We start from the raw sequence: 27,508 nt of genomic DNA, 5'->3' as shown, positions 1-27,508 counted from the left end.
CCCAACAATAAGTAGTGTGCAGGTTGTGACAGGAGGGGGTAAAAGTGATAGCTTTTAAAGAAGAAGACAGGCTTAGCAGCCATTTTCTAAGCTGCTGTGAAAGGACGGTTTAGTACTCTGTGACTCACCTGTGCTCATGGCTGCACTGTTTTCTCCAGAAGTGAAACTGATCCTCTTCACAGTGCTGTTCTTGGTGAGTAAATATTCCAGTCATTTTCTATTTTTAGTTTGAGAAACTATGACTTGTTGCAGTTTTATATTGTCTGTAACAAATCATAACTTGATTTTTCAACTGACTAGATTCATGCATCCCACAATTAACTCGATCTGTCAAACATTTTGGATGGTATTTTTCTTTCTTGGGGTATTTAAACCTATTTGAATGCTGCAATTTATGAACAACTATTTCTTTTGTTGATGTTTTTTCAACCAATACAAATATACAAAAATTAAAACACTTTAGTAAATGGAAAAAGGTAACAAAAAAACAAGCTCAAGGTGATATGTACAAGTTTTAATAGTGAGAATGTTAGTTTTAAAAGTCATTAACTGTTTCTGAAGCTGTGGTACAGAATAGGCCTATAACAACTAACATGAACACGGGTTGCTCCTAACAGCAGCAGGCTCTCAGTGGGGCAGTCATCTTGTTTTTATGCAAATAGCTGTGAGCAGATTGTGTAGCACTGCTGTCTCCCTGCAATACTTTCAGACTGTGGCTAACTTAGCAACAGTGTAAGTTAGATTGTGGCTAACTTTGCTGTGTAGACTTCTAGATCCTCTCCATTTGTGCGGGTTTATTCAGAACCATTGCTTCCTCCTGCAGTTTAAAAAGTTGCATGGGAAATTATTTGGTAACTGTAAATTGTTTTAGGAGTGTGTTGGTGAGTCCACAACTGGCTGTCTTTGTCTCAGTGTTCACTCCCTGATGGACTGATAATGTCAATGTTTTTTTCCTTCTTGAAGAAAAAGTTGATAAATGTAGTATTGTCCATATTTTGATGTTGGTGCTTTTCTTAAAATAAATACAAACCATTCAATAAAAAGGGAGGCAATTTTTGTTATAAATGAATTATGTTTCTAACTTTATCTTTGCTTCTTTTTTGCTTATAATGACAAATTCCATGAGGGCTTGGTGTTCAGCAGGAACGAGAAAATAAAAGATTAATTTTGCTTTAAACATTTTCTACATGCGATTTAAGAAGCTGCGCGTGACACAATAAAAGCGTGACACTGTGACTCAAGCAGGAGAATTACTGGCAACATTAAAACTTTTTTCAGATTAGGTTCATAGTTCTGATGTTAAAACTCTCTGAAATGCTTTTTCTCACATAAAATAGCAACAACCTGCCTTTAATGTTAACCCTTGTACATTAAAAGATCAGAATATAAATCTGAGTCACATCTTCATATTGGAGGTCTCCCTGTATGAGTGTAGCCTGTTGGATGGAACTGTACATAACAGCAGTGTATTACAATAATAGTAATGTAATATTCAGTGAGAAGAAAACATTTAAAAACTGTTTTTTGCTGGTAATAACAATTAAAATGAACTCTTTTAATGATAAAGGTGATATCATTCTGCTTTCTCTCTGAATGGTATCAAGTTTCAAGTTTAAATCTGAGCCAAACTTTTTCAATTGCAATTATTTCATTCTAATCCCAATAATCTGTTTTCTGGTTTCAGATTATCAGTGCTGATGCAAAAGAGAAGGGGTTAAAAACACTGAAAAGAGCAAAAAGAGAATGGATCCTTCCTCCTGCCAAGCTGAAGGAGAACCATAACTACACCCATCTGGAATTCATTGCAAAGGTTCTTTTCTATCATTCAACATCATACATACTAACTCATGATGGTGTGAGGAAACCAAAAGGAAACATGTCAGAAAAAGCTTTAAAAATTTAGATTCTAGATGTTTTTAATCACAAAACAAATCCCTCCTCCCCCTCGGCGGATGCACTGGGTGGCAAAAAGTTTCTCTTATTTTCAAATCAAAAACTGACAGGTGTGCCGTACAGCCCTCCCACCAACATGGGTCCTAGGAAAACCCATTTTTAGCAGTACCTGGAAGAGGCATGTGAGACCCGAATCTGTCCTGAACATTAAGCATTAATGTATTTTTTTAAGTAGATAGAACAGAACGTTTTAATTAGTGTACTTCAAATCACTGCTGGTGTGTTAGTGCTTTTGGGTACTAGTTGGTGTTTTGTAATACCGAGTGAAACAAAAAGATAAGATTGTTCTTTGTTGTATGAATGAACTTAAAAAGAAACGGTCTTAGTACTTAAACAATTTACTTTCTGAAAAATATTGCAATGTCTTGTGTCTTGAACAAATATTTTTGACCTCAACATAACATATTTAATGCCCTTTGAGAGCTAAAGATATAAAGGGCATTATAAAATCTGCACCGAGATTAATTTTTCTTGGTGCAATTCTAGCTTTCTAACCAACTGACTATCAATGGGCAACATGGCAAGACTGTACACTGAAAAAAATTATTCTGCGGCGAAGTAAACTTAACATAACGCACCACTGGGTGGTGCAGATTGCTACAATCGATAGTAGCCACACAGGCACACCCACTAGAATGAAACAAATGCACCCAGTACAACACTTTCATTCTATTGGCTAAGAGGTTGCCAGGCGCCTGTACTTTTTTTCGAGACAGCAAAAAAGAGACCGCAAGCCAGCAGAGAGGTTTGTGAGTGGAGATTTGATCTGAGCAGAGAGAAGTTTTGAGCACGAGGAGAAAGATTTGAGAGAATACAGAGAATATTTTAAACAGAGCAGAAGTTTTGAGTACAAGCGTTACCAGTTTCGAGAACAAAGACATGAAGTCCTCTCAGGCAGAAAATGTGTGCTCTTGACTTATGGCAGTAAAATTCCCCCATACACTGAATACCACTGAGTGAGATCCTTATATGTTGTCTGTTTTGTTTTCAGATCCGCTCTGACAGAGATAAACAGAGGAGGGTGGAATACTCCCTGACAGGAGCAGGAGCTGACAAACCCCCTTTCAATCTGTTTGTGGTGGATCACAACACGGGATTTATACGAATAACTGATATTCTGGACAGGGAAAAATATCCTTCATACAATGTAGGTCCTTATTATCTATGAGGTCTTTGAATCACCACATTAGTCCAGCTGAAATATTGGAAACATATACAGTTTTTTTCATTCGAAATGTGGGACTACTTTAAGCTTTAAACTTTAGAACTACTAGTTCTACCTCTAGTTTCCTCTAGTTTGACACAGTAAGAATAGGAATGATGATAATAATGGTTACTTTTAGAATTCTAGGTCAGAGAGAGGCATGTACCTAATAGAACAGAATAGAATAGAAACAGTCTTTATTGTCAGGTGTAACAGCAGCATCAGACAAAAGTTTATTATTTTATTAAGAACAATAACAATAATACAAATACTACTATACTGCACAAGATTATAACATTAAAAAATCCTGTGCAGTTATTAGAATAGAAATAACTTAACCCGGTCCAAGGGATTAGGATGACTTCTTTTTTTAAATGTGCATAATGTGCATGTGTATTAAATTTTAAAACTTGCAAATAATAGAATAATTTAAAATAATATTTAAAAAAGATAAAAATAAAATAAATACATTAAATTACAGATATTTTGTGGATTATTGACAAGGTGGTGTCAATACTAATAATTTATCTGATGGACTGAACACCTTTATTACCTTCATTAACAGAAGTAATGTTGAGAAAATGTTTAAAGGGCTCGGATAAGTAAAAATGACTTATGAGCTTTATATAATGTCATAATGTTGTTCTCTCATCAAAACCATACCTGGAGTGTTTTCTTAATTTTTTTCATGCATGCTTAACAAATTCTTTAATCTTCCTTGGCAACCATTCAGCTGTGCAAAATGCCTGAGTGACCAAGTATAATGAACCATTATTGCTTTGGCCTAATTATCATCCACTTAAAAGAGGACGTTAGTATTTATATCTCATGATCCAAACATCTGTCACCAAATTACATTTGATGAAAATCAGTTGAATTGGCATTTCATTTGCCAGTTTAGGATTAATATCTCCCTCACCTAGAAAGAAAGAAAGAAAGATTTGATTTTAACAACACATTTATTTTTCAATAAAAATACACTTTAACATAGTTTTCTTCAACATTCACACAAACATTGAATTGAAAACTAACTTTCTATTAACCACAGAGCACAAAACATTATTAAAGCACCACAACGATAAAAATTCAGTTAAGTTATTCATCATTGAAAATAACTTAAATTCTGCTTTTACTCCATTTTTTATCATCAGAATAAACATCCTGTCGACTCCCCCCCGCCCCCATTCCATTTAATTTATTTCTTCTATTAATATAAATGGAAAAATTTGCCTGTCCAATAAGAAAATTTAACAAAATCCACTTACTACATAATTTTTTTGTATAACCTGCACCAAATATAAAAGCTACCTCAGACCAATAAACACCACATTTTTTAAAACATCTTTCAACCAAAAACAACAAAGGTGGAAGTCATTTACGATCAAGAAACATGTGAAAAGTAGTAGTTTCTATTTCTTCACAAAAAAGACATAATTCATTTATATCTTTTCTAAATTTAGACACAAAACTGTTAACACTCACAGCACTGTGCAAAATCCTCCACTGTAGGTCAACTGCCCTCTTGCTCAAGGGGGGCTTATAAAACACCCTCCATAAAGGTTTCTGATTTTCTCTGACTTTAAATCTGTCTCTCCAAACAGTATCAGTTCTTCCACTTAATTATTTCTTATTCAATCCTTGGATAACCAATTTATACAAACATTTTCCATTCAGCATACAAAAATTAACTTTTTTGAGTGCTCAAAAGAAGACCAGTCAATTCTGAGAAATCAATATTCAGTCCCATTTCTGGAAACTGATCTGTAGAATCAGAGAGTTCTTCTCCATTACAAAAGTCCACCAGCATCTGCTTTTCATCCAAAGTCAATTTTTCAAGCCACAAGTCTAAAATAGTCCTCATGGCTCGAATCGATTTTAACCCAAGCAAAGAAGCTGTCGCCTCTGTGTTTTGAAGTCCTGGTCCAGCTGTTTCCACAATGTGTCTTAATTTTAGAATCTTTTTCTGAAGCAGTCTTCTTGACAATCCAACTCCATCCTGAACAGCCAAACGTGCCTCGAAAATTAAAGGTTCTTCTAGAAGCTGAAACAAAGACACAGTTGGTTCCAGTCTTTTCCACTCAAAAATTGTCCATGCTCTAAACAAACTTTTATGAAACATTGGCATTTCATACAGACATAACAGTTTACAATTTAACAAAAACAAAGAAACATCTAAGCCAAAACCTCCGATTTTTTTCAAAACAATACCTGTTATTGGTTTCCAAAAAACCTCCTCCTCCCTCCCCATTAGACATTTCTGAATAAACTGTAACCTGAACGCAGCAGTTCTGCTCTCTAGATGGACCAATCCTTGTCCACCCTCCTCTTCAGGTAAAAAAAGCACAGCCTGAAATACCCAATGTTTGTCATCTCAAAAAAACTTAATCATACAACATTGAATTCTATTAAGTAATCCAGCAGGTGGTTCCAAACACACTAACTTGTGCCACAATAGAGAAGCAATTAAATTATTTATAATGAGAAACTCTCCCTCTAGATCAGTGGTCCCCAACCCCTGGGCCGCGGACCGGAACCGGTCCGTGGACCAATTGGTACCGGGCCGCGCAAGAAATTAAATATTAAATATTTCCGTTTTATGTATTATTTGAGTCTAGAGGATCTTTTATTTTGAAAATCCTTTAACCGGATTCTCTCGGTTCCGTCTTGCGCGCCAACATTGAGCCACAAGCAGCAAAATGAGTAAGAAACAGAACAGATTCTTTGGAAAGTTTCTTTGCGAAGGTGAAAAGACCCAGAGAAGAGACAGGAGAATGGATTTATCCCAGTAGGTGATTCCCACATTCCAAGCTCTGCATGATATGGTGACTGGATGTTAATGAAGGAATGAAGCTTCAAACTGCTTTGCTACTTAGAGACCAAGCACCCTGAGCATAAGCAACACTTCAGGTGTCATTGTTTCTCATCACTCCCAGATGGACCGTCTCGTTACAGAGAAACAAGCTCAGGGCTCCTATTAGTCATTATCATGAGTTAAAATTTTCACAAAAGTAAAATATTAGTTTTTGTGGCGCATCTGTGTCTTATTTTGAAGGGATATGTAAACGTTACCATAGTGACCAGAGTCAGAGAGTGTTGGCAGTGGTCGAGACAAGATGAGAGGAGTAGAGCTTGTGAGTTTTAGGTCTGGTTCACACGGCAAGATTTAAAATGTCAGACGATTTTCCAAACCTCTGTGACCACAGAGCCGATAAAAGTCCAACAGGTTCGGTCGGTTCGTGAGTCCAGGCACACAGCAGGAGCAACACACCACACTAACCGATTCCAGAAGAAAATCCAGTAAAACCCCAACATACCATACATGAATTTAGAATAATCAAACACGGATGACGATGTAGAAGCAGCAGTGATAGTTTGTGGCTCATTTTAAGCGATAAAAGAAAAGGCGTTTGATAAAAGATGGAGGGAGCAGTCGCTCTATTTGCTGCACTATGATTTGTATGTTTATTCGTAGTTAACATTTTTAACTGAATAAACATAACCACATATAATAAACACATATAAAAAATGACCTTTACATATAGTAATAAACATTTCCACATGTCTCCTCCGATGTCCACCGGACTCTCAGTTGCCATGTCAACTGTTTGGGATTTCACTCCATTCTTAAGTCACCGCGCTTTCTGATTGGCTACCTGTCACATTCAACAGGCTGCGTTTCGCTCCCAGTCAGGGAAAACCCTACAGGCTGCGATAATCAGGCCTAGACAATGTTGAATATTTGTTGAGTATATGTATGTTACATATTCAACACACCACCAAGTAACACACCACACACTGCAGGACGTTGTAAGTTTTTTGTAAAGGGAAAATCGAGGCAAAAAAAAAAAATGGCTTTAGCGGGAACACCAACATGCAGAAGGCCCCCCCATCGACCTGCCAGGGACACAGTAAGATTGTGTTTGATGAACAACCTGCTCCATCACCTTATTCAGTCTGTTTGCCAGCACCTTTGACAACAGTTTATAGTCTGTACACAACAGAGAAACAGGTCACTAATTTTTAATGTCCTGGAGATCACCTTTCTTTGGTAGCAATGTGAGAACTGCTCTCCTGCAGCTCTGAGGTAGAAAACCTCCAAGAGGTCAACGTAAAGGTCAGACCAGAACGCTCTGTAAAATTCACTGGGAAGTCCATCAATACCAGGTGCTTTTCCTCCTTCCATACTTTGTAGTGCAGCATGAATCTCCTCCCGAGTCATAGGTTCCCCCAACTCCTTGGCAAAATCCACATAAACTCTTGGAAGATCACTGCAGAAGTCGTTGAAACTGTCTTCATCCTCGCTGTATTCAGAGCTGTACAGATAGAAATCTGCTGTTCTCTGCCTGATGTCACCGTCTGCAGTCAAAAGAACATCCGCAGTTGATTTTAAACCATGCATGAATTTGCACTGTCCTTGTTTTTTTTCCGAAAAGAAAAACTTTGTTGGAGCGTCCATTAAAGCAACTTTCTGAAACCTGCATCGAACCAGCGCTCCCTGTGTTCTTGAGCCTCGCAAATCAGTCAAAGCAGCTTTTTTTGACTTGAGGTTCTCAAAATAACCTTGATCTCCTGTGGATTGTGCAGAAGTCTGCAACTCCACTATTTAAATCTCCAGATCTCTAATAGACTTGGTTAAACCAGATGAAACATTGACAGTGTACTGTTGACATAATTCTTTAATTTCAATTTTCCCACGATCCCACCACTGCCCTAACAGTCCAAAATCTTCTTTGCTAGTTCTGTCCACTCTCCAGAAAGAAATAAAAACCTTCTTAAAATTAGTAACCAATAACAAAAGCAGTGTTAAAATGCCAATAAGCAGACTTATGTTTGATATTGGCAATAAAAGCACTACAAGAAACCAAAGCATGATCCAAAAACTTATAGGATGGATATTACATTTTTTCCAAACTTATATCTAAAATTATATATTCTATCTAACCTAGCTGCAGAAAAAGTATTATCCGTGTTTCTAGCGTATGTATAATGTAGTTTTTGAGTATGCATTTCTCTCCAAACATCAACCAAAGAAAAAAAATCAATCAAATGTTTAAAGAACTTTGCTGAAGCTGGATGAGGTTCAAAATGATTTTAATCCAACTGATCATTTTCTGTACAGTTAAAATTCCCACCCAAAAAAAGAAAATCATCCACGTCTTCAAGTTTATGTAAAAAAAAAGAACCCTCTCTCGACTTGCATTTGAAGTATATACATTTACAAAAACAACATTAAAACACTCATATTTTGCTTTCACTACCATTAATCTGCCCTTAATTATTTCCTCAAACTGATATGACACGGGTAGAAAATATTTTGAAAACAGAATTGCAACTCCCCCACTGGCCTGGTTTAAATGACTCAAAATAATTTCTCCTCACCATTCTCTCCTCCAATCTATCTCATTTAAACAATCACTGTGTGTTTCTTGTACCATTAGCACATTTACCGGTATATGTTTTAAATGAATTAATTCAAACACACTGATTCTCTTCTTCACATCTCTGGCTCCATTCAGATTAGATGTAGAAACTCTGAAGTGGCTCATTATCAAAGATGGGAGAAAAAACACTAAAAGAAAATACAGACATTTAACAAACTTCAAACTCATCATCACTGTTGAATTCTTGCTTAAGTTTTCCAATCAACTTTTTTAAGCGGTAAACTTCTTTGTCATTATATCCTCCTTTTCTTTTATTGTTCAACCTAGATCTGACATGCACAAGAAAAAGTTTCTTGTCTGGAAAAAAATCTTCTACTTTTATATTTTTCATGTTCTTTGTAACTTTCAAAAAGTGTTTAACATTTTGCACACCATAATCTTTCCTGTGTCAACTCTGACCAAGGGATTTGCAAGATGAACAGGCTACCAGGGGTCTCAAACTCCAGTCCTCGAGGGCCGCAGTCCTGCAACTTTTAGATGTGCCTCTGCTGTACCACACCTGAATAAAATAATTAGGTCATTAGCAAGGCTCTGGAGAACTGATCTACACAAGCAGGAGGTAATTAAATCATTTCATTCCAGTGTTTTGTACCTGTGGTACATCTAAAAACTGCTGGACTGCGGCCCTAGAGGACTGGAGTTTGAGACCCCTGCTCTAGAACTTTTCCTGAACATTCCATTTCCAAATCTCTTTGATCATTTTCAGTTTGAGAACTAATAATACCTTCAGAAATGTTTTTTTTTTTAGAAAATGCAAAACCATCTTCCTCTGGTGTTTGACTGCATCCCTCCTCCTTTATTTCTTCAGAATCTGTTTTTCTCTGGTAAAACTTTAGTAAACTCTGACTGTGTCCTTCCACACTGCCTTTCCTGTGAATCGTTCACCGTTTGATTTTTCAGGCTTTACTCTCTGCCCTCTAGCACACATACTGTATTTCATGCACTTCTTTTTCACTATGTACATTTTCCTCAGACGTTTGGACTTCTGTTTCTTTTATCAATGCGCTCCTGGGGCCTCAGCTTGATTCGGCAATTTTTCGCTTTCCTTATCTCGAGTTTGAGCCGAATTATCAGAAGAGAGATTTTTTCCAGGACACGCTGTAACCAAGTGACCCCGCAACCAAAACACACCAAAGTGCCCGAGTTTACATAAATACCATAATCAAACTCGCACATTAAGCACCAAGATAAGGTCTTCATTCTTTTTATTCAGAATCATAAGAACCTGTCTTCTGTGTGAAACATGTTTTAACTACGGTGACTTACAACCGGACGGCATTTTCCTGATCGCGGAAATAATTTTCCCATGCTGCGACAACTCTGTCACCAACAATTCATCACTGATGAACGGAGGGATGTTGGCAATCGTGACTTCTTTAGCTGGAGCACTCAAAGGGGAAACGGACAAAAAAACATCGTTCACAACAATGCCTTTTTCAATCACTTTGCTTACCTTCTCCACGCTGTCAACAAAAATGACCATAGCGCTGTTCATCCGAGCAGCAGATTTAATGCTGCTACAACCTACAACTTCTCCCACCGCCAAACTACATTCCTCCACCGTCATACTGGGATTATTGGGTATGATCTTCAAACCATGTTGCCTCGTAAGTTTGGTCAAATCCATTTTCGGCATTTTGCGCCAAAAGGCAAAATGATGGTGTTACGCACAGAAATGTAACCAATTACATTTAATCTAACTCAACAACCACAATATTTAAAGAACAATACCCAGAAAAAAACCCAATAAAGATAGAGATAAAGTTAGAAATTCTCTAACTCTCAATCCACTCACCACACGCTCCTCCACCAACCCCCAGCATGCAGTGCAAAAGAGAGAAAGAAGATCCTGAAATAATACATTTAACAACAGAAAACACTAATGCTTAACTAATTCTGAAGTTGTGTTTTGCAGAGCCAGAAGCACAAGGTCTAATTCTGTCCTGTCTTCTGGTTCCTGCAGCTAACAGGCATTGCTAAATTCAAGGATGGAATTTCAGCGGAGGAAAACATTCCCCTGACTGTTACTGTACTGGATGAAAATGATAATCCCCCTTATTTTGTTCTCCACAAAGGCAATGTCACAGAGGCAAGCACAGAAGGTAATCCTTTCATCTAGGTCAGTTCTTCTCCTTACTCTGGAGATGGACAACTAGGTCATATATACAGTACAGACCAAAAATTTGGACACACCTTTTAATTCAATGAGTTTCCTTTATTTTCATGACTATTGACATTGTAGATTCACACTGAAGGCATCAAAACTATGAATAACACATGTGGAAATATGTACTAAACAAAAAAGTGTAAAACAACTGAAAATACCCTTTATATTCTAGTTTCTTCAAAGTAGCAACCTTTTGCTGTGATTACTGCTTTGCACACACTCTGCATTTTCTTGATGAGCTTCAAGAGGTCGTCACCTGAAATGGTTTTCACTTCATAGGTCAACCTGTCCTGTCAGGTTAATAAGTGGGATTTCTTGCCTTATAAATAGTCATGAAAATAAAGAAAACCCATTGAATTAGAAGGTGTGTCCAAACGTTTGGTCTGTGCTGTATATATATATGTATGTATGTGTGTGTATATATATATATATATATATATATATATATATATATAGATAGAGAGAGAGAGAGAGAGAGAGAGAGAGAGTCTCTACCCTCTTTCCTGTCTACGTACGGAGAATGGAAAAAACTACTCATGTCAGCCAAAGACAGAGTATAAAATAAATCAGCTCTACCAAAGCAATAAAATAAATCTTTTTTTATGTAAAGAATATGCTGAATAACAAAATTAAATGAAACTCTTGTAAAATAAGTGTTTTATTTGTTAAATTGGAAGCTTGTTTGTATAACTCATAGTTTAGGTAGAAACCAACTCCCTAGGGTCAATATGTGTGCTTTACTACAAAAATACATATTTCAGTGTGCTCTCTGATTGACCCCTATTATTAACTTTTGAATACTCTTTATTGGTCATCTATCTGCTAACTTTCTCCTGCTGTCTATGGACATGGTTTATCTTTGCTTCCCTGCTCCTGTCTTACCTTCACCCAAAAATGCTCATTTTATATCATGTAATCTGTTGTGCATTTGTGACTGCAGGAACATTTGTTATGCAAATCGAAGGTAAGGATGATGATGAGGCTGGAACAATAAATTCAGAGATCGTCTACACCATTATCAGTCAAGAACCGGCTGGCAAAGGTCACATGTTCACTATAGACAAAAAGACAGGGAAATTATTTGTTAAAGAGCCCACTCTGGACAGAGAGGTAACATTTACTTTTCACTTTGTAAAACACAATTGTACCCTTGCTTCAGTTTTATGTTTTAAAACAACATAGTTTGAAAACATCTATAACTGTATTCCTAACATCTACATGTGTACACATGTACAAGAAATGTGTACATGTGTATTTATGCCGACTTCAAGTCATGATCAGTCTTTGTGATCTACATCATAAACCTTTTTGAAACATTTTGGTCAATAAGTGCTACTTTATTATTATGACAAATAATGAGAAAATGTTTATGCTCTGTAAAAGTTTCAAATAAAAACTATGTAAACTTTTATTATTCGTTTTAAGCTTTCCCACCACCAGATAATCCAACAGTTGACCTTTTCTGATCTGTTCAGCTTTATTCTTGTGGTCATGCATTTAATGTTCTGTTTTTTTCTGACAGGCATATGATTTCTACAAGCTCGTTGTTAAAGGAACTGATATGGGAGGTGCACCATCAGGGAAAACAGGGACAGGAACTGTGGAAATCAAAGTCACAGATATCAATGACAACATCCCCACTCTAGAAAAATCAGAGGTAATAAATTTTTTTTAGTCTAAGCCAGACCAAACAAAATCAGTTATTGACTTTGTGCAACAAGAAAGATACAACAACTCTTGTTTCTGTTTTAGTATGAATTATAACCTATTTCATATACTCCCAACTTCTGCCGATGAAAGTATAAAACATCTGTCAAAAAGTGTGTTAAACAATCACAACTGTATTTAGTTCTAATAAACAGCCTCATATTGTGCCTCTGGTGAGATGAATTAACCACTTCAGGCTAATTAACCAGCTAATATGAACCCATCCTCCTCTAAATGTTAGTTTACTATGGAAGCATATTGAAGTGATAATTACAAATGTGATAATATACGTGATAATTATATTATGAATGTAACAATTATATTGTATAAACAAGATGATTCCATCCATCCAGAAGGTGGCAGCAGTATGTTTGTAGTGAAGGCATAAAGACAGTTAGTACAGTGGCTAAGAGGAGTTAGTCAAGTTTTTCTTCATTCTTAGTCTAAAACATGAGGACATACTAATGCTACTGCGCATCGTGGATGAAACCATTAATAGTATCCGCACTCTGAGTAGGATCCTAAACAGAATTAGTCTCCACAGAAGGAAACGTCAGGCCGATCCTCTAGCTGAGGTGGGGTTCCTAACTACCCGTCCGGAAGCTGCAATCGGAAGCCAACTTCAGCTTTGTTCCAATTTAGGAAATGACTAAATGTTGATTCCACCTAATTTTCACTACCTTGAGTGTCTTTAATCTGTTCTACTTTAAAAACTAACATACTTAAACACTTAAAACCTGGACATTTATACTTAAATCAAAAAATTAACAGGCAATCCACGTGATCCAGGGCCGTCCCAAGGCATAAGCAAACTAAGCAGCTGCTTAGGGCCACTAATGTATGTAGAGATTATTATTGTATTGATAAAAAGAAAAAAATTAATTGCTCTTGGGGGGCCCCTGGTGGTCGCGGTAGGTACTGCACGCTTTGTTGGTATCTTGAGCTGCCATGCAATGTGCAGAGCGCATCTACACGTCCAAAGCTCCGGTCAGAAGATAAATAAGCAAAACCATGTCTCAAAAACGACTTATCCTTCAGAGAGGGAGGAAAGAAAGAGGAAGAATAGAAAAAAGCCAAGATAAAGGTTTGTTTTAATGTGCTTTGGTAATGTAATGTAATGTAATGTACACAATTTGTAAAGGTGCTAATTAAGGCTGTATAATTATATTGATTCTATGATATTTATCAGTTTATCATTTTTTCCCACCCTCGGAAGGTATCTATTTTTCATCCACGAGTATTGATACATTAAACCATAGGGGTTCATAGGCTTATACCGTCTTTTTAACATGTCTGGTTTGTGACAACGTAGCCTCCCCCAGTCTCACTTTCAACTTGTGCTTAAAGTGCACATTATAAACTACACACCAGTTATTTAATTGTGTTAATAGGCCAAGTAAAACCAGAGTTATGCTAAAATAAGTAAACCATATTTTTCTGAATGTCAGAAATGTCAAAAACTGGCTTTTCCGGTCATGTGAAAGGGAATGAGCTTCAAACGTAAAAAACGAAACGCAACATCAGATTCCTTTGTTTTTGGAAATCTCAAATCTTCAATAAATAACTATGGGCTGTATTTTGTTGCTAAGAAACGAAGTAAAGTTTCGCAAGGAACCGTGAAAGAGAAGCGGAACGCAGTACCGGCAAAAGCAGTGAGATCGCAAAATTAATGCAAAGTTTGGATATCGGAGCGACTAATGAGGCTGGAACAATAAATGGCATCCATTTCGTAATCAGTTTTTAGCTTTGTGGTTTCTGATCAGTATATAATGAATTACCTGAAGAATGAACACGCTGCATGCAGTGGCACTCTCTTTTGAGCTGGAAAACAAAGAGGGGAAACTCGCAGCCGCAGTCTGGGTGCAGTGAGGATTGCCATGATGATAATGGCAGATCAATCATTCTTATTGGCAATTGACAAAGAGTATTAGAGACTGAGAGATTGATGAGATCCTGGCAGTCTGAGAGGCACCTACTCAGAGATCCAAGCAGGGGAATGGCGGCGCTGCGCAGCTGCAAGGAGTCGATCACTATGGGGTGAGGCAGAGCCACTCCCCCAGCAGCTAGTAGTAAACAGCTTACAGCCACAGCTAGCTCCGGGCTCTGTCCAATCAGAGTCAGGTATTGTGTAGTTGGTGCTTTTAATCAGTTTTCAGTAAGTTAAATCCAAGTCTATGGAACACAAAATGTCACTAAAATCACTCTGTTCTTCTAAAATCTTTCAGAAAATCATAAAAGTGCATCAGATTGTATTGTTTGCCAAATATTGTGATACATATCGTATCATGATCAGAATATCGTATAACGTATCGTATTGTGAGATTATTGTATCGCTACACCCCTACTGATAATAGAAAATTAGCTTGATAGCAACCTGGAACAACAGCCAAACATTTATGCAAAGGTCTTTGTGTTTGTCTGAAACTGAGTTTAAACTTTAAATGAATTGATTCTCATGCTTGGCTCTGTATACTTCTGAGTGTTTGATAATGTTTGATAACAATAATTAAAACTTCTCAATGTTTGACATTGTCTAGCTAAATGATTTTACGTCAGGCTACATAGCTGCTACAGCGATGAGCTACTCTATGCTGCAGTTGGGGAAATGTTGTTTGCTGCAGAGCAAAATCATTTTGTGGCTAAAACAAACATTATTTTAAACCTTTGCTGATGAAGATAAGATCAGGGGATAAGAAGGGCTTCACATGTAAGTATCAGCTGATCATGATCCCCCAAAATTAAGGAAATCGGCACCCAGAAATCAACTGGTCGATAAATCAGTTGGCCAATAAATGTATCCTACATTATACATGTACATAATGTAAACAGCACTGCCAGAGATGCAATAAGTTTATAGTAGGTTTGTGAATTATCTAATGATCGGACTGCTGATTGCAGCCGGTCCACATTATTAGCAGAACTAGAGGGCCCCAAAACCACATTTTGCTTAGGGCCCCATGGAGGCTTGGACCGGCCCTGATGTGATCAGTATCAGAATTGGCAGCAAAACACCTGATATATATATATACATATATAAAACCATGCATGTTATTGTTTACATACGAAAATTCTGCACATACGGACAACATTGAAGGGCAAAAAGACTATATTTTCACATGCCATCCATAGCCGTGCTGTCATGGTAGAATAATTCCGTTAACTCAGTGAAACTTGGAAATGTAGATATTTTAGTGCTATGCTCCACAGCAAAGGGAAAACCTGCTGAAGTACAACTCAAAACCACCTTTTTCTCGCTCTCTGTATTGGCCAAGCTACACGTATGAATATAAATTATGGAAAATCAGTTCATACATTAAATGTTTTTTAACCATTTTATTGACGACATGCAGACAGGAGGAGCATGCTCCCATAGAAATGGCAGCCAGTGCAGTTAGAGAGAGGTTGCACAATCGAAGGAGAGGCTCGGCTCGCTGCTGCCTCACCAGCTGCGCTTCCAAGCATTTGAATGGGAAAATGCAAAAATTCAGCAAATTCAGGGCAGGCAGGCTGCCCTGCAAATAGATACATGTGTATACATCATCTATATGTGTACATGATATATACATGTATACATATAGATACATGTATATATACATATACTATATATACAGTACAGACCAAAGGTTTGGACACCTTCTAATTCAATGGGTTTTCTTTATTTTCATGACTATTTATAAGGCAAGAAATCCCACTTATTAACCTGACAGGACAGGTTGACCTATGAAGTGAAAACCATTTCAGGTGACGACCTCTTGAAGCTCATCAAGAAAATGCAGAGTGTGTGCAAAGCAGTAATCACAGCAAAAGGTTGCTACTTTGAAGAAACTAGAATATAAAGGGTATTTTCAGTTGTTTTACACTTTTGTGTTTAGTACATATTTCCACATGTGTTATTCATAGTTTTGATGCCTTCAGTGTGAATCTACAATGTCAATAGTCATGAAAATAAAGGAAACTCATTGAACTAAAAGGTGTGTCCAAACTTTTGGTCTGTACTGTGTATATATATATATATATATATATATATATATATATATATATATATATATATATATATAATTTATTTTGGTTCATAGTTCTAGCTTTTAAAGAAGTGTATCTATTCGTATCATGTTTATATTAATCTTCTTTATTATGTTTTGTAAATGATTTTAAAGTCATTGCATTGGGATTTGTTGTGCATCATTTGGTCAATCCTGTTTGTTTTAGATGTGTTTTATAAGAATTAATTTGTTGTCTCAATAATAGATTCAACCAAACTTCTTCATAACAATGTTCTGGTTGTTTGGCAGTACGCCGGCTCTGTGGATGAAAATGTTGCTGATGTTGTTGTGATGAGAATCAAAGCTTTGGACAAAGACCTTCCACACACAAATAACTGGCTGACTGTATTTACCATTGCCCAAGGAAATGAGGATAACCTGTTTTCCATTGAAACGGACAAAGAAACCAACGAGGGTATCCTAAAGCTGATCAAGGTATTTTTTCTCTACCTGTTTGTCAGGATTTTAATTAGTGTAGTAAGTATGTGATGTTTTTGAATTGGTCTCATACATATTTGTTCCTCTCGTTTTTTTCTGCTCACTTTTTCTAAAACCTATTTCTCCAACATCTCCACCAATTAGCCAGTGGATTTTGAAGAAGTACAGAATCTTGAGCTGGGCCTTATCATTGAAAATGTAGCTCCTTTTGTAGAAGGTGGCCCCATAAAAATGGATGTGGATGTTCAGGTTGGAGAGGGGGGTCCTCTGGCTGCTGGAGCAGCTGCCGGAGCCGGAGCCGGAGCCGGAGTCGGAGTTGGAGCTGGTGTGGATTTAGGAGTAGACCTCGGGCTAGATGTGGGCTTGGATGCTGATCTAGGTGTAGATGCAGGTCTGGATGCAGGACTGGATGTAGGTCTGGATGTAGGTCTGGATGTAGGTCTGGATGCAGGACTGGATGCAGGACTGGATGCAGGACTGGATGCAGGACTTAAACCACAGGGAGGAGCTGGGCCTGGAGTTGGACTTAAGCCTGCTGTTGGACCTGGAGTTGGTGTGGGGCTTAAGCCAGGTATTAAACCCGGTCTCAAGCCAGGGCCAAGACCAGGATCCAAGCCTAAGCCAAAAGCACCAGGAAAAAGCTATCCTATAAAAATAGCTGTAAATAATGTGCCAGAGGGTCCAGCATTTAGACCTGACACCAAGAAAGTACCTGTATCTGAGGATCCAAATGAGGCACCAGCAGACGGTGTGATTACTTCGTTCCCAGCAGTTGATCCAGATACTGGAAAAGTAGCTGATGATGTCAGGTTAGTCAATTTATCCATCACTGTAATACTACCATTGAAACCAGTTAAATTTATTTTACCAGTTAAACCAAGAACTGATTGTAATTAAAGGCAGGACAAATTTCCTGCTTTCAGACATTACTGACTATGTAAGCAGTTGAGTGGCGAAATGTGATGTCAGTCAGAACCTTGTAGCAAACAGCCTTTAACAAACATATTTTAGATATTTGTCCATTCATTCTTGTTTTACTTAACTGTAAACATGTAATCAGTAAAACCAGCCTATTACCTTGTTCATTCTTAGATATATCTGATTATAACTTCTATGGCTGCATAGCTTGTGACAGGAGAAGGACTGTTATGACAAAACATCTGAACTTAGTATTTTGATGGTAATTGGGAAATGAAGGGGTTTCTACAGCTTTGAAACTCCAGACTGACTGTTTAAAGTTTAGATCTACAGTCTTATGTTTTTTTTATAAAACGTCATGGCTTCCAGAGCAAAACTTAATCATATTAACATATTCATGGGATTCAGTAAAGCCTCAAGGTCGCTTCTTGTGAAATTGACTTGATTCAAACAAGCTGAGTTTGGAAGTGCTGCCGTGTTAGTGTATCACAGACACTCAATTAGACCTTGCAAGAAAGTGCAAACATTATCTCACTGTTATTCTAAACCATGCTTTTCGAATCAAGAAGCAAACTTGTTGAAAAAACTGTGTTCATTTTCTTGTTTTGTTGTTCATTTTCTTACAGCTATGCCAAAGCTTATGATCCAGATAACTGGTTTACTGTTGATGAAGAGACAGCGGAAATTAAACTCAACAAACAACCAGACCGAGAGTCACCCTTCTTAGTGAATGGTACCTATATTGCCAAAATTTTGGCAATATCAAAAGGTAAATATTATTATCAAAATGACTGTATTCATTTTTATGATACATTTACCTAACATAGTATTTTGGAAATAATCTCCTCCCTTACAGATTTCCTTCATTTTGTTTCTTTCAAAAGTAATCAGTTTTCTGATAAATGACAAAGCAATGAAATATAGTCAATATTTTCTTCTAAAAGAAAATCTAAACTTAATTAGAAGCATACCCAAATATCAATTACCTCTGCTTCCTTTTACACATTAGGTTTGGCCGTTGTAACTTGTGTTAGGTAGGTAAGGCTTCTACTTTAGCATATTTTCAGCAGCCTGCATTCCAGTTGGTGCACTTCTCCCTCTCACTGGTGAAGATGTTTATTGGACTACTCAAAACAAATACTTAAAAGTCATGTTTCAAATGCAAGTGCTTTGTAGACATCCTGCTAGAATACTGTAGGATTAACTAGATGAAGAAAGTTAAGACTAACAGCAAATGACAGAGTAATTTTGTATTAACATATTAAATTACATAACTTATTAAAGTTAGCTAATTAATACATGTTAATAACATATTTATGACAGATTATGATTTCTTAGTTAATGTTATGTCATTACAAAGACATTTTGGTTTTGGTTAATGTCAAGTTGTTATAACAAACATATTTTAAACAATGTCAACTTTGCATAAAATGTGTCATTATTTTTTGAATAACACTAACAGTCACAAATATTCATGAGGATTCCTTCATGTTCATGACAGGTGTTATGTCATGTCAGTCTTATGCACACCACTTCAAATCTTTCAATTTATTTGTCTGAAAGCAATGTGCGTCACACATACGGGAATCTCATCCCTATTTAAGACTTTCAGTGAGTCATAATGTTGTGTTCAGGTCATGTTTTTAAATGAGAACTGGTTCTCAAACATTTACGGTAATTTATCTGGTAAAATAAAGGCACCCAAAAAAAATGTCATTATCTGTAATGGAGAAATCATGGCACAAATGTGAAACTTATGGCTACCCTACCAAAATCACAGAATCCAGGAAGTCACATAAGAAGCCAAATCTCAGATCTACATGTGCCTCTGTAGATCTTGCGTGTCACAGCTAAGGTCAGGGTTCATGACACAATAAGAGAGAGACATGAATGACAAGTTTGTATTAACTCTTCATCTTGTCTGATATAAAACTCTTTAAACATTTCAGTGTCACAAAAAGAGCAAAAACACAATGCTTGTGCCTGTTCATTTTGTCGTACTGTGTTTTTAACTGAACTCTATGAGTTGTCTGTGCTGCTACTGGAAGGGGGTAAAGGGTCTGGGTTCCTAAATCGACTAATATTATTTTTCCCTTAATGTGTCTTTCAAAAGAAAGGCCTTTGTCATTTCCTGTAATTGCATCTACTTGGTAAAAAATACACATTAAAAATAAATTACCTTTATGTGAATTTTCTTTCATTTTATACAAATTTTAAAAAAGTGTCTTGAAAATTACATTGGCACTTATGTTGCAGAGGTCCACTGAAGTCCTAGATCTTGCTTGTGTTGATGGACAGCACAGTCAGTTCTCAACATATTACTGATGCTATTTGCTTTGTTCATCATTTGTTAAGTTGATATAAAGAGAAGTGGCACATTGTGTACAAAATGTTGTCCTGAAAGCAAGTCCTGAACAGTGATCAGTTCTTCTTTGTAATATTGCACTAATCTCTTGTCATCCACAGACATGCCAGCAAAGACAGCCACTGGAACAATAGCCATTCAAGTCACTGACTCCAATGACCACTGTCCCACTTTGACCACTACTTACACCAGTCTATGCTCTGATAAGAAGACTGTGTATGTTACTGCATTTGATGAAGATGTCAGTCCAAATGCTGCTCCATTCACTTTTCAAATTATACCAGAAGGTACTCGAGGCAACTGGGAAATAGAAGTCATCAATGGTAAGTAAAAAATAAAAATAAAATAAAAAATTGAAAATATCAACACAAAATGTGTGTCAAATCATCAAGAAAATGTAGACATAAAACATATAGTACACTGTTTTTCAGTGGAGGAGTTTGATCTTTTCGAAGATTTGTCTCATATCATACTGTCACAACATAGTGACAGTTTAATATATATATTTGTAATAAAAGTTACATACTGCTGCTTTAACTCGAATATTTTGAAAAACATTATAAATTATGGTCAATTCAATAATTGCACAGTGCTCATTTCTGCTTGTTGCAAAACTATCCCAAATCATGCTTAATATTTGGCAAAAGGTCTTGAAGGTCTTAACATGTCCTGATCCAGAATATAGTTTCAAAGCCTGTCTTACCAAGTAGGTTACTGTTTTAGGTTGAAATGACATGACTTTGTGATTGAACTTGGTGGTAGAAGTGTGAAAATCAAAAGAAAAAAAACTGTTTGACATTCTTCTCTCCAGATACAACAGCTGCTCTTCATTCAGCCAAAGCACTGTGGCCTGGCAGATATGAACTCCAAGTAGAGGTGAAAGATGCTCAGGGTCTGTCCTGCAAAGAGGAACGGGTGTTTACTGTGGATGTCTGTACCTGTGTGGGAAAAGAAGACTGCAGATCAAAGGCATCGAGGGGAGAAGCCCGTTCATCTGACTTTTCTAGACGTGCCATTGGTCCAATCGTAACAGCTTTGTTCTTATTGATGTGTAAGTTTGGTTTAATACTAACATAGACCTCTTTGTATCAGACAATTAATGTTACATGAACAAATACAAAGGCAACAGGCAGATTCACAGAATACAGCAAATAAATTAATACTTTTGCAAAATAAAGAATAGACTGATTTACAAGGTATCAAAGTAATAGTTTATTAATAATAACACTAAAAAACCTGCTGGGGATTGCTTTTTCTGGGAACCGAGAGTTTAACCTTGATGACTGAGTTTAGAGCATCAAACTCAATCATCATCAGAAGTGGTTCCCAAAGGTCAGAATTTCTAAAATTGTCTTCCAAAATGACAGTGACGGACGCACATCTGGTATAAAAATTAGACCAGTCAAAATCAAATATTTTTAAAGAGACTTGATGTTGAAGTTACTAATGCTGTTTAACGTACTTGCTCATTCTCATCTTGTTGCTTTGGGGTTGAAATTTCATAATATCAACAGTCAGTTACGGTAAGTTATTTTTCTGAACTCTTTTTGCACACAAGGACCCAAAATCAGTAACGAATGCCTAGGCTCTTATAGCTCAGAATTGAAAACAGGCTCAATCCTGGAACTTGCTGAATGAATCAAATTTAGCATCCTACCTCTTCAGTAACATGAAAGACTTGTATAAAGTCAGAATTATACCTGTTAAACTTTCATGACATAAGTCACATTTATTCATTAGACGCTGAGTGTTTTTACAAGAAAAAAATAGTAAAGCTCTGTCATTGCAAGTTCAACACAAAAACTTCACAATATGACTAAAAATATTCATTATGAATCCATGATATTCCACTTGATCTGGGATCAGGTCATTGGGGCAGCAGTTAAGTAGAGAGGCTCAGACCCCCAACAGGGTCTGGCATACGGGGATACCGGAGAATTCCCCGGTGGGCTGCTCCATTAGTGGGCCGGTGGCACTCAAACCTTTAGTTTTTCACACAAAATCTAAGCAAATGGGGATTGTTGAGTATACTGCACTGTTGATCTGTTAATTTTCATTCTTCTATTGCTTATCAAGAAAGTTTTTACATTTATCAGAATGTTTTTCTTCTCTTTGCAGTGATCCCTCTGCTGCTGGTGTTTTGTCAGTGTGGAGGGGCAAACACCATCTTCTCAGACCAGTTTAGTGATCTGCCATTTGACACTAAAGAGCACCTAATAAACTACCAAACTGAATGCATAGGAGAGGATAAGGTGTGTTGGAATCATTACTAATCCTCTTTCCATGTAAAGTGATACATGTACTTGTAATTTCCTAGCCTGAGGCAGTAAATTGTACAAAAAAATATGCAAATGTTTGGTAACATTAACTAATTCTCCTGTGGTTAAATATATTATGGACATCTGCCAAAATATTAGGTATATCTGTTCTGTTAGGTCAAAGTGCAACACTACAGTTAGCTTACCAAAGGATTGTGTTTAAAAATAAGTTTCACAGGGTGGAAAGTTTCACAGGGTGAGTTTTGGTTTTGAACACTATTATGATGCATAGCATGCTGCAGGCACCCAGATCTCGGTCTGAGACTGTGATGAATGCGACATGATGGTGAAGAGGCGGTGACCAGAGCATCTTCACTACCTACTGTTTTTGCCAGAACAACTCAAGTCTATTTTTCTTTCATTATGCTTCTAAATTACAAATAGTCCTAAAATGTCATTAGTACTTTTTTGATTTCCATGTGTTTTCTTTTATTTCTTATATCATTAGAATCTGTACTTTCAGAATCTGTAAATAACTCAAAACACCCAAGTAGACTTGTTCATGGGTTTATTGTGGCCAGTCATATTTACAAAACACCCACACTAGGAGGAACCAAAGCAATGAGTTAAGAGACTAAAATTTTCATTTCAGGTTATATTATTGTGGGGGCAATTTCAAATTAGGTGGTCTGTGAGAGTTTGTTAAATGGGGCAAGTGGTCCTTGGCCTGACAAAGTTTGAGAAACACTGGTTGAGAGTATGAATAAGTAGTTACCAAAGCAGTGATGTGATGCTATTATTACTTAGCAAAAACGTTGTTTTTTTACGAAAGTTTTTACCATGTTCTGCTAATCTCTGCTGGATGTTTTTTGCATTTGTACTTAAACAACTATATGTTTTCAAGGTAACATCTTAAGAAAATATATTTTAAAAATCGCATCTATAAGGTATTTATTTTAGCTTTAAAGAACACAAGAAACGCAATGGTGAAGTGTGGGAAACCGAAGGCACAAAGAAGACAGGCAGATGGATTTAATTAAAAGAGGAAAATTAAAAACTTACAGAAAACTAGAGTGCGTAGAAAATTCAATTAAGAATTGTATTTTATTTGTCCAATGTAAATATCTGGTTTATTGAATAGTCTGTATTCTTGTTTGAATATGGACCCATCAACTAAGAACATTTATCATAATATTTTTTAACTGCATTATAGATTTTTTTCCCTAGCACTATAACACTCAATCAGCGTAGTACACATAAATACAAGAATGCCATTGGTCCTTTGACCTACTCCATTCTGTGATCATTTATGTACAGTGATCCCTCGTTTTTCGCGGGTGTTACGTTCCAAAAAGAACCCGTGATAGGTGAAGTCCATGAAGTAGTAACCTTTATATTTTTTACAATTATTAAACAATGAAATACTCCATAATACATTGAAACCAAAGAATAAAACCTTTTTACAAGCCCAAGCGTTTGTTGAACAAATAAAAGTACTGTATAAACGTTTTTTGGTTGTTTTTTTTTTTTTACAAATAACTACTGTACTGTAAAATAATAATTTTAATCATCAATACAAACTGAAGGCTTCAAATTGCAGAGATCAGCACCACCCCACCGCGACCGAGTCATTGGATTAGAATGGGAGAAAATGAAAGATGATTATGAAAAAAAATACAAAGTACAGTAGGACAAATAGTGACTCACGTGTATTTCACTGCTCTTCTGACTGAGCCTCTGCAGCCTGACTCCACTCTGTAGCGTTTTTTTTTTTTTTTTCTAAAGCCCGCGGTGCAGGTGTGTTTTTTCGAGAGAAGAACATAGTTATCAGTAGTTGTTGTTGCTCTTTTTTCTTCTGGGCAAAAAGATTCTTGAAATTGCAAGAGAATTTGCAAACTTAAATTTGGCAAGCTGTTTTACGTATGTGTACATATTAAACCACAACGTTATTGACACACAGGTAGAGAAGAAGCTGAGAGACTGTTTAGCCAATCAGAATGCAGAACACAATGCACGATGCAAATCCGTGAAGCAGCGAGACAGCAAAAGGTGAACCGCGAAATAGCGAGGGTTCACTGTATTGTGATTCAGTAATAATTCAATTTAAATAGCATTTTTTAGCTGTAAAAGTAAGAAATTATTTTGAAACAATATGATGAATGCAGGAATTCCTATATATGTAAATTTGGAAAATTTAAAGATATGAAGATGAATATCAGTAAAAAATAAATAAATAAATACAAATTCCAAACAAAAACAGCTGCATCAAAGTAGAAGGAGCTACATATATAGCCTATAAGTGAAAAACAGTTCATGTACTAAATTGTTATGTTTGTATATTTGCATACAGCTTTTGTGCAAATATGTGGTATGGTTGGCGTAGGGGTTATGGTCCTTTTGGAGGAGTTAACATTTAAACAAAAATGTTTTTGTGTCAAACTCACACTGTTCAATTTAAAGTTTGTTAAAATATCTTGTATGTTCATCAGTTGTTTTTATTTTTCTAGGATGTTCCTGTTCATTTGATGCCTGTCATGTATGGTACCCAACAAAAAACTGAGGCAGCACCAGGACCAAATTTCAATACTAGTTCTTCAGCAGCATTCACAGAAACACTTAAGAACGAAACCTACTATGAATCGGACCAAATATTTCAGCCGACCTCCACAAAGATGGTGGACACTGACATAGACTACAGGGTTTCAACTGAGTTTTACAATCCAAGCAATGAAATTGACTCATTCAGCCGAAAAACACAGAGTATTCATCAAATAGGTTGCTTTGAGGACATAGCCCTTCCTGATGTTTTTCTCAATGATTACTTCTCCCAGGTAACTTACTGACTTTATTTTGATCTCATTAGATCTCTTGAATAAATACACTTATTTGAGAACATTGTCAGTAATCCTTGTTCTGTTTCTCTTCCCCAAACAGAAATCTACAATTACAGTGCCATCTGCAGACATCCTCTTGGAATATGACTTTGAGGGCAAGGGCTCCTCTGCTGGTTCAGTGGGGAGCTGCAGCATCTTAGAACCTGACAATGACCTGAACTTTCTCACTGACCTTGAACCAAAGTTCAGGACACTTGCTGAGATCTGTTCGCCTCCTACACTAACATCAAAAGCAATGGTGATACAAAAGGCATCGGGATCTGTCAAAACCACCACTGATATCACAGAGCCTGTCTTTAAACCTAAATTTAACCATGAAATTCAGGCAAAGCATGTTGATGATAAAGCTGAAAAGGTAGTATCATCTGCAAAGGTTGTTCAATCTCATGTCAGTACAACAACCAAAGAGTCAACAACCAAACAGTTGACAACCACAACTCTCCCTCACTCCACTAGTACTAACATTAGTCATTCTGCTAAACTTTCTTATCCAGCTCAGACAGTTGTTTTACAGCAGCCACCAGTTTACTACACCGCTAGCCCTGTACTGCAACCAATGCATTACATAGTTCAACCTAATGTACAGAACACATTTGTGCTGGAGGATGGAACCCATGCAAACACGTTTCCAGGCCTCTATGTTATCAATGATCCAAAGAGTATGTCTGGATTGGTTTATGGAAGAACCCAAAGCTCCCTTTCAGGGCTTGTTATCCAGGACACTGAGGGCCCTAAAAGTCCTATAAGTCCTGTTAGCCCCACAGGTTCACTCCGAACCACTGTCTTATTGCCTAGTCCAACTTTCTCCCAGGGCTGTGTGGAAGGCTCTACATTATATGGGCAAAATCTTGGTGGAAATTATGTGTTACTCAAGGATGAGGTACAGGAGTGGGGCCCAGGTTCACCTCAAGGCATTTTGCCTGGAGATGCTATCCTGGTAAAAAAGGCTGCTCCCCCTCAGGGGGTTTTAGGTTTGGCAGCCCAGGAGAATGTGTGTATTTGTTCGTTTTGTTATTTTTTAGTTAAGAAGGCTAATGGTGGTGGTGGTGTTATTGTGACAGGGGGGATAAGCTTTGGGTCTTTCAGTGTTTTGAAATATCTCACTAAGCAGCAAAGAATGTGGATTTGGTTGAATAAAGTAAAAGTTGATGAATTAAATTTTAACATTTTCCAAAGAAGCTGTCAGCTTAACCAAGCAATTCCTTCCTCTTGTGTCCTATCATATAGACAAGAGCTGTCAATAGAAGTCCAAAACAATACCATTATTTTTTATCCGTATAAGAGAAAGACTGCTAAAGCAGATAAAGAAATAATTAAAAAGAAGTTGCCAAAAAAGAAGAATCTTCAAGAGATAATCATGTTTAAAATTGTTGCTAATTCTTGTATAAAGCATCAGAAATATCTTTATTTAGAATGCATTTATTTTTTCATTATATTTCTTTACAGGTTGCAATTTCAATTTATACATATTGAGATTTTATTTAATGAATCTACAAAAAAATCTGAACCTAGAATGGTGGTGGCAGTCTAGAGCTGTAGTAATGTTCAACTTCTGGACATAGAAAATAGAATTTTGATCATTAAGGTTCTGTCTTCAGAATTGCATCAAGCATTTACATTGACGCAGCACTCTAATAGTTTATTTAAATTTAAACTACCAGGTATGTGCATGATGTACTTTTTGTTTCTCTCAATCAAGGAGATGGGCTATTTAAGCTGTGGAGTCTGTGTTCTTCCTTTGAGTGCTTCAAACCATTTTCATCTTGACCATGACCAAATGAATTTGGAGTAGGGTCATCTTGGCTTATACCTGTGTCATGAAGAACTATTTGTGAAAACAATTCTCAGAATTATGGCAGTCACCTGAAATCCCTGGGTCAGCACATAATTTGACTAAAGCAAGTAGAGCAGTGCTGTTATCACGTGGATTTAGAGCTGCTTCATGTTTCTTAATGCTATTCTCTGTGGTTGACAACATCTTAGCTGTAGTGTGCACTGTCCTATGTTGTCTGGGGTTTATATGCATTATAATATGCTCTTTGGAAATGAACATGAGACAGAGTGGTGTATGAAATGTTTATCACATCTCTATTTTTTTTCCAATAAACAATTACTTTCGA

At 36.8% G+C, this 27,508-nt stretch overlaps 1 protein-coding gene across 1 annotated transcript; it reads left to right on the top strand.

Annotated features, from left to right (window-relative positions):
* LOC102220041 (desmoglein-2-like) lies at nucleotides 1–27,508 on the top strand. The gene is made up of 14 exons (XM_014474072.2): nucleotides 1–193; nucleotides 1,685–1,810; nucleotides 2,945–3,100; nucleotides 10,562–10,700; nucleotides 11,706–11,875; nucleotides 12,288–12,422; nucleotides 16,765–16,950; nucleotides 17,098–17,762; nucleotides 18,498–18,640; nucleotides 20,338–20,559; nucleotides 21,048–21,287; nucleotides 22,355–22,488; nucleotides 25,002–25,325; nucleotides 25,429–27,508. Exons 1-14 carry the CDS (start codon nucleotides 137–139, stop codon nucleotides 26,917–26,919), a joined length of 4,188 nt encoding a protein of 1,395 aa, XP_014329558.1. The 5' UTR covers nucleotides 1–136; the 3' UTR covers nucleotides 26,920–27,508.

Source organism: Xiphophorus maculatus, chromosome 9 (assembly GCF_002775205.1).
Source record: "Xiphophorus maculatus strain JP 163 A chromosome 9, X_maculatus-5.0-male, whole genome shotgun sequence".
NCBI lineage: Eukaryota > Metazoa > Chordata > Actinopteri > Cyprinodontiformes > Poeciliidae > Xiphophorus > Xiphophorus maculatus.
This window is presented reverse-complemented; position numbering and strand designations above follow the sequence as displayed.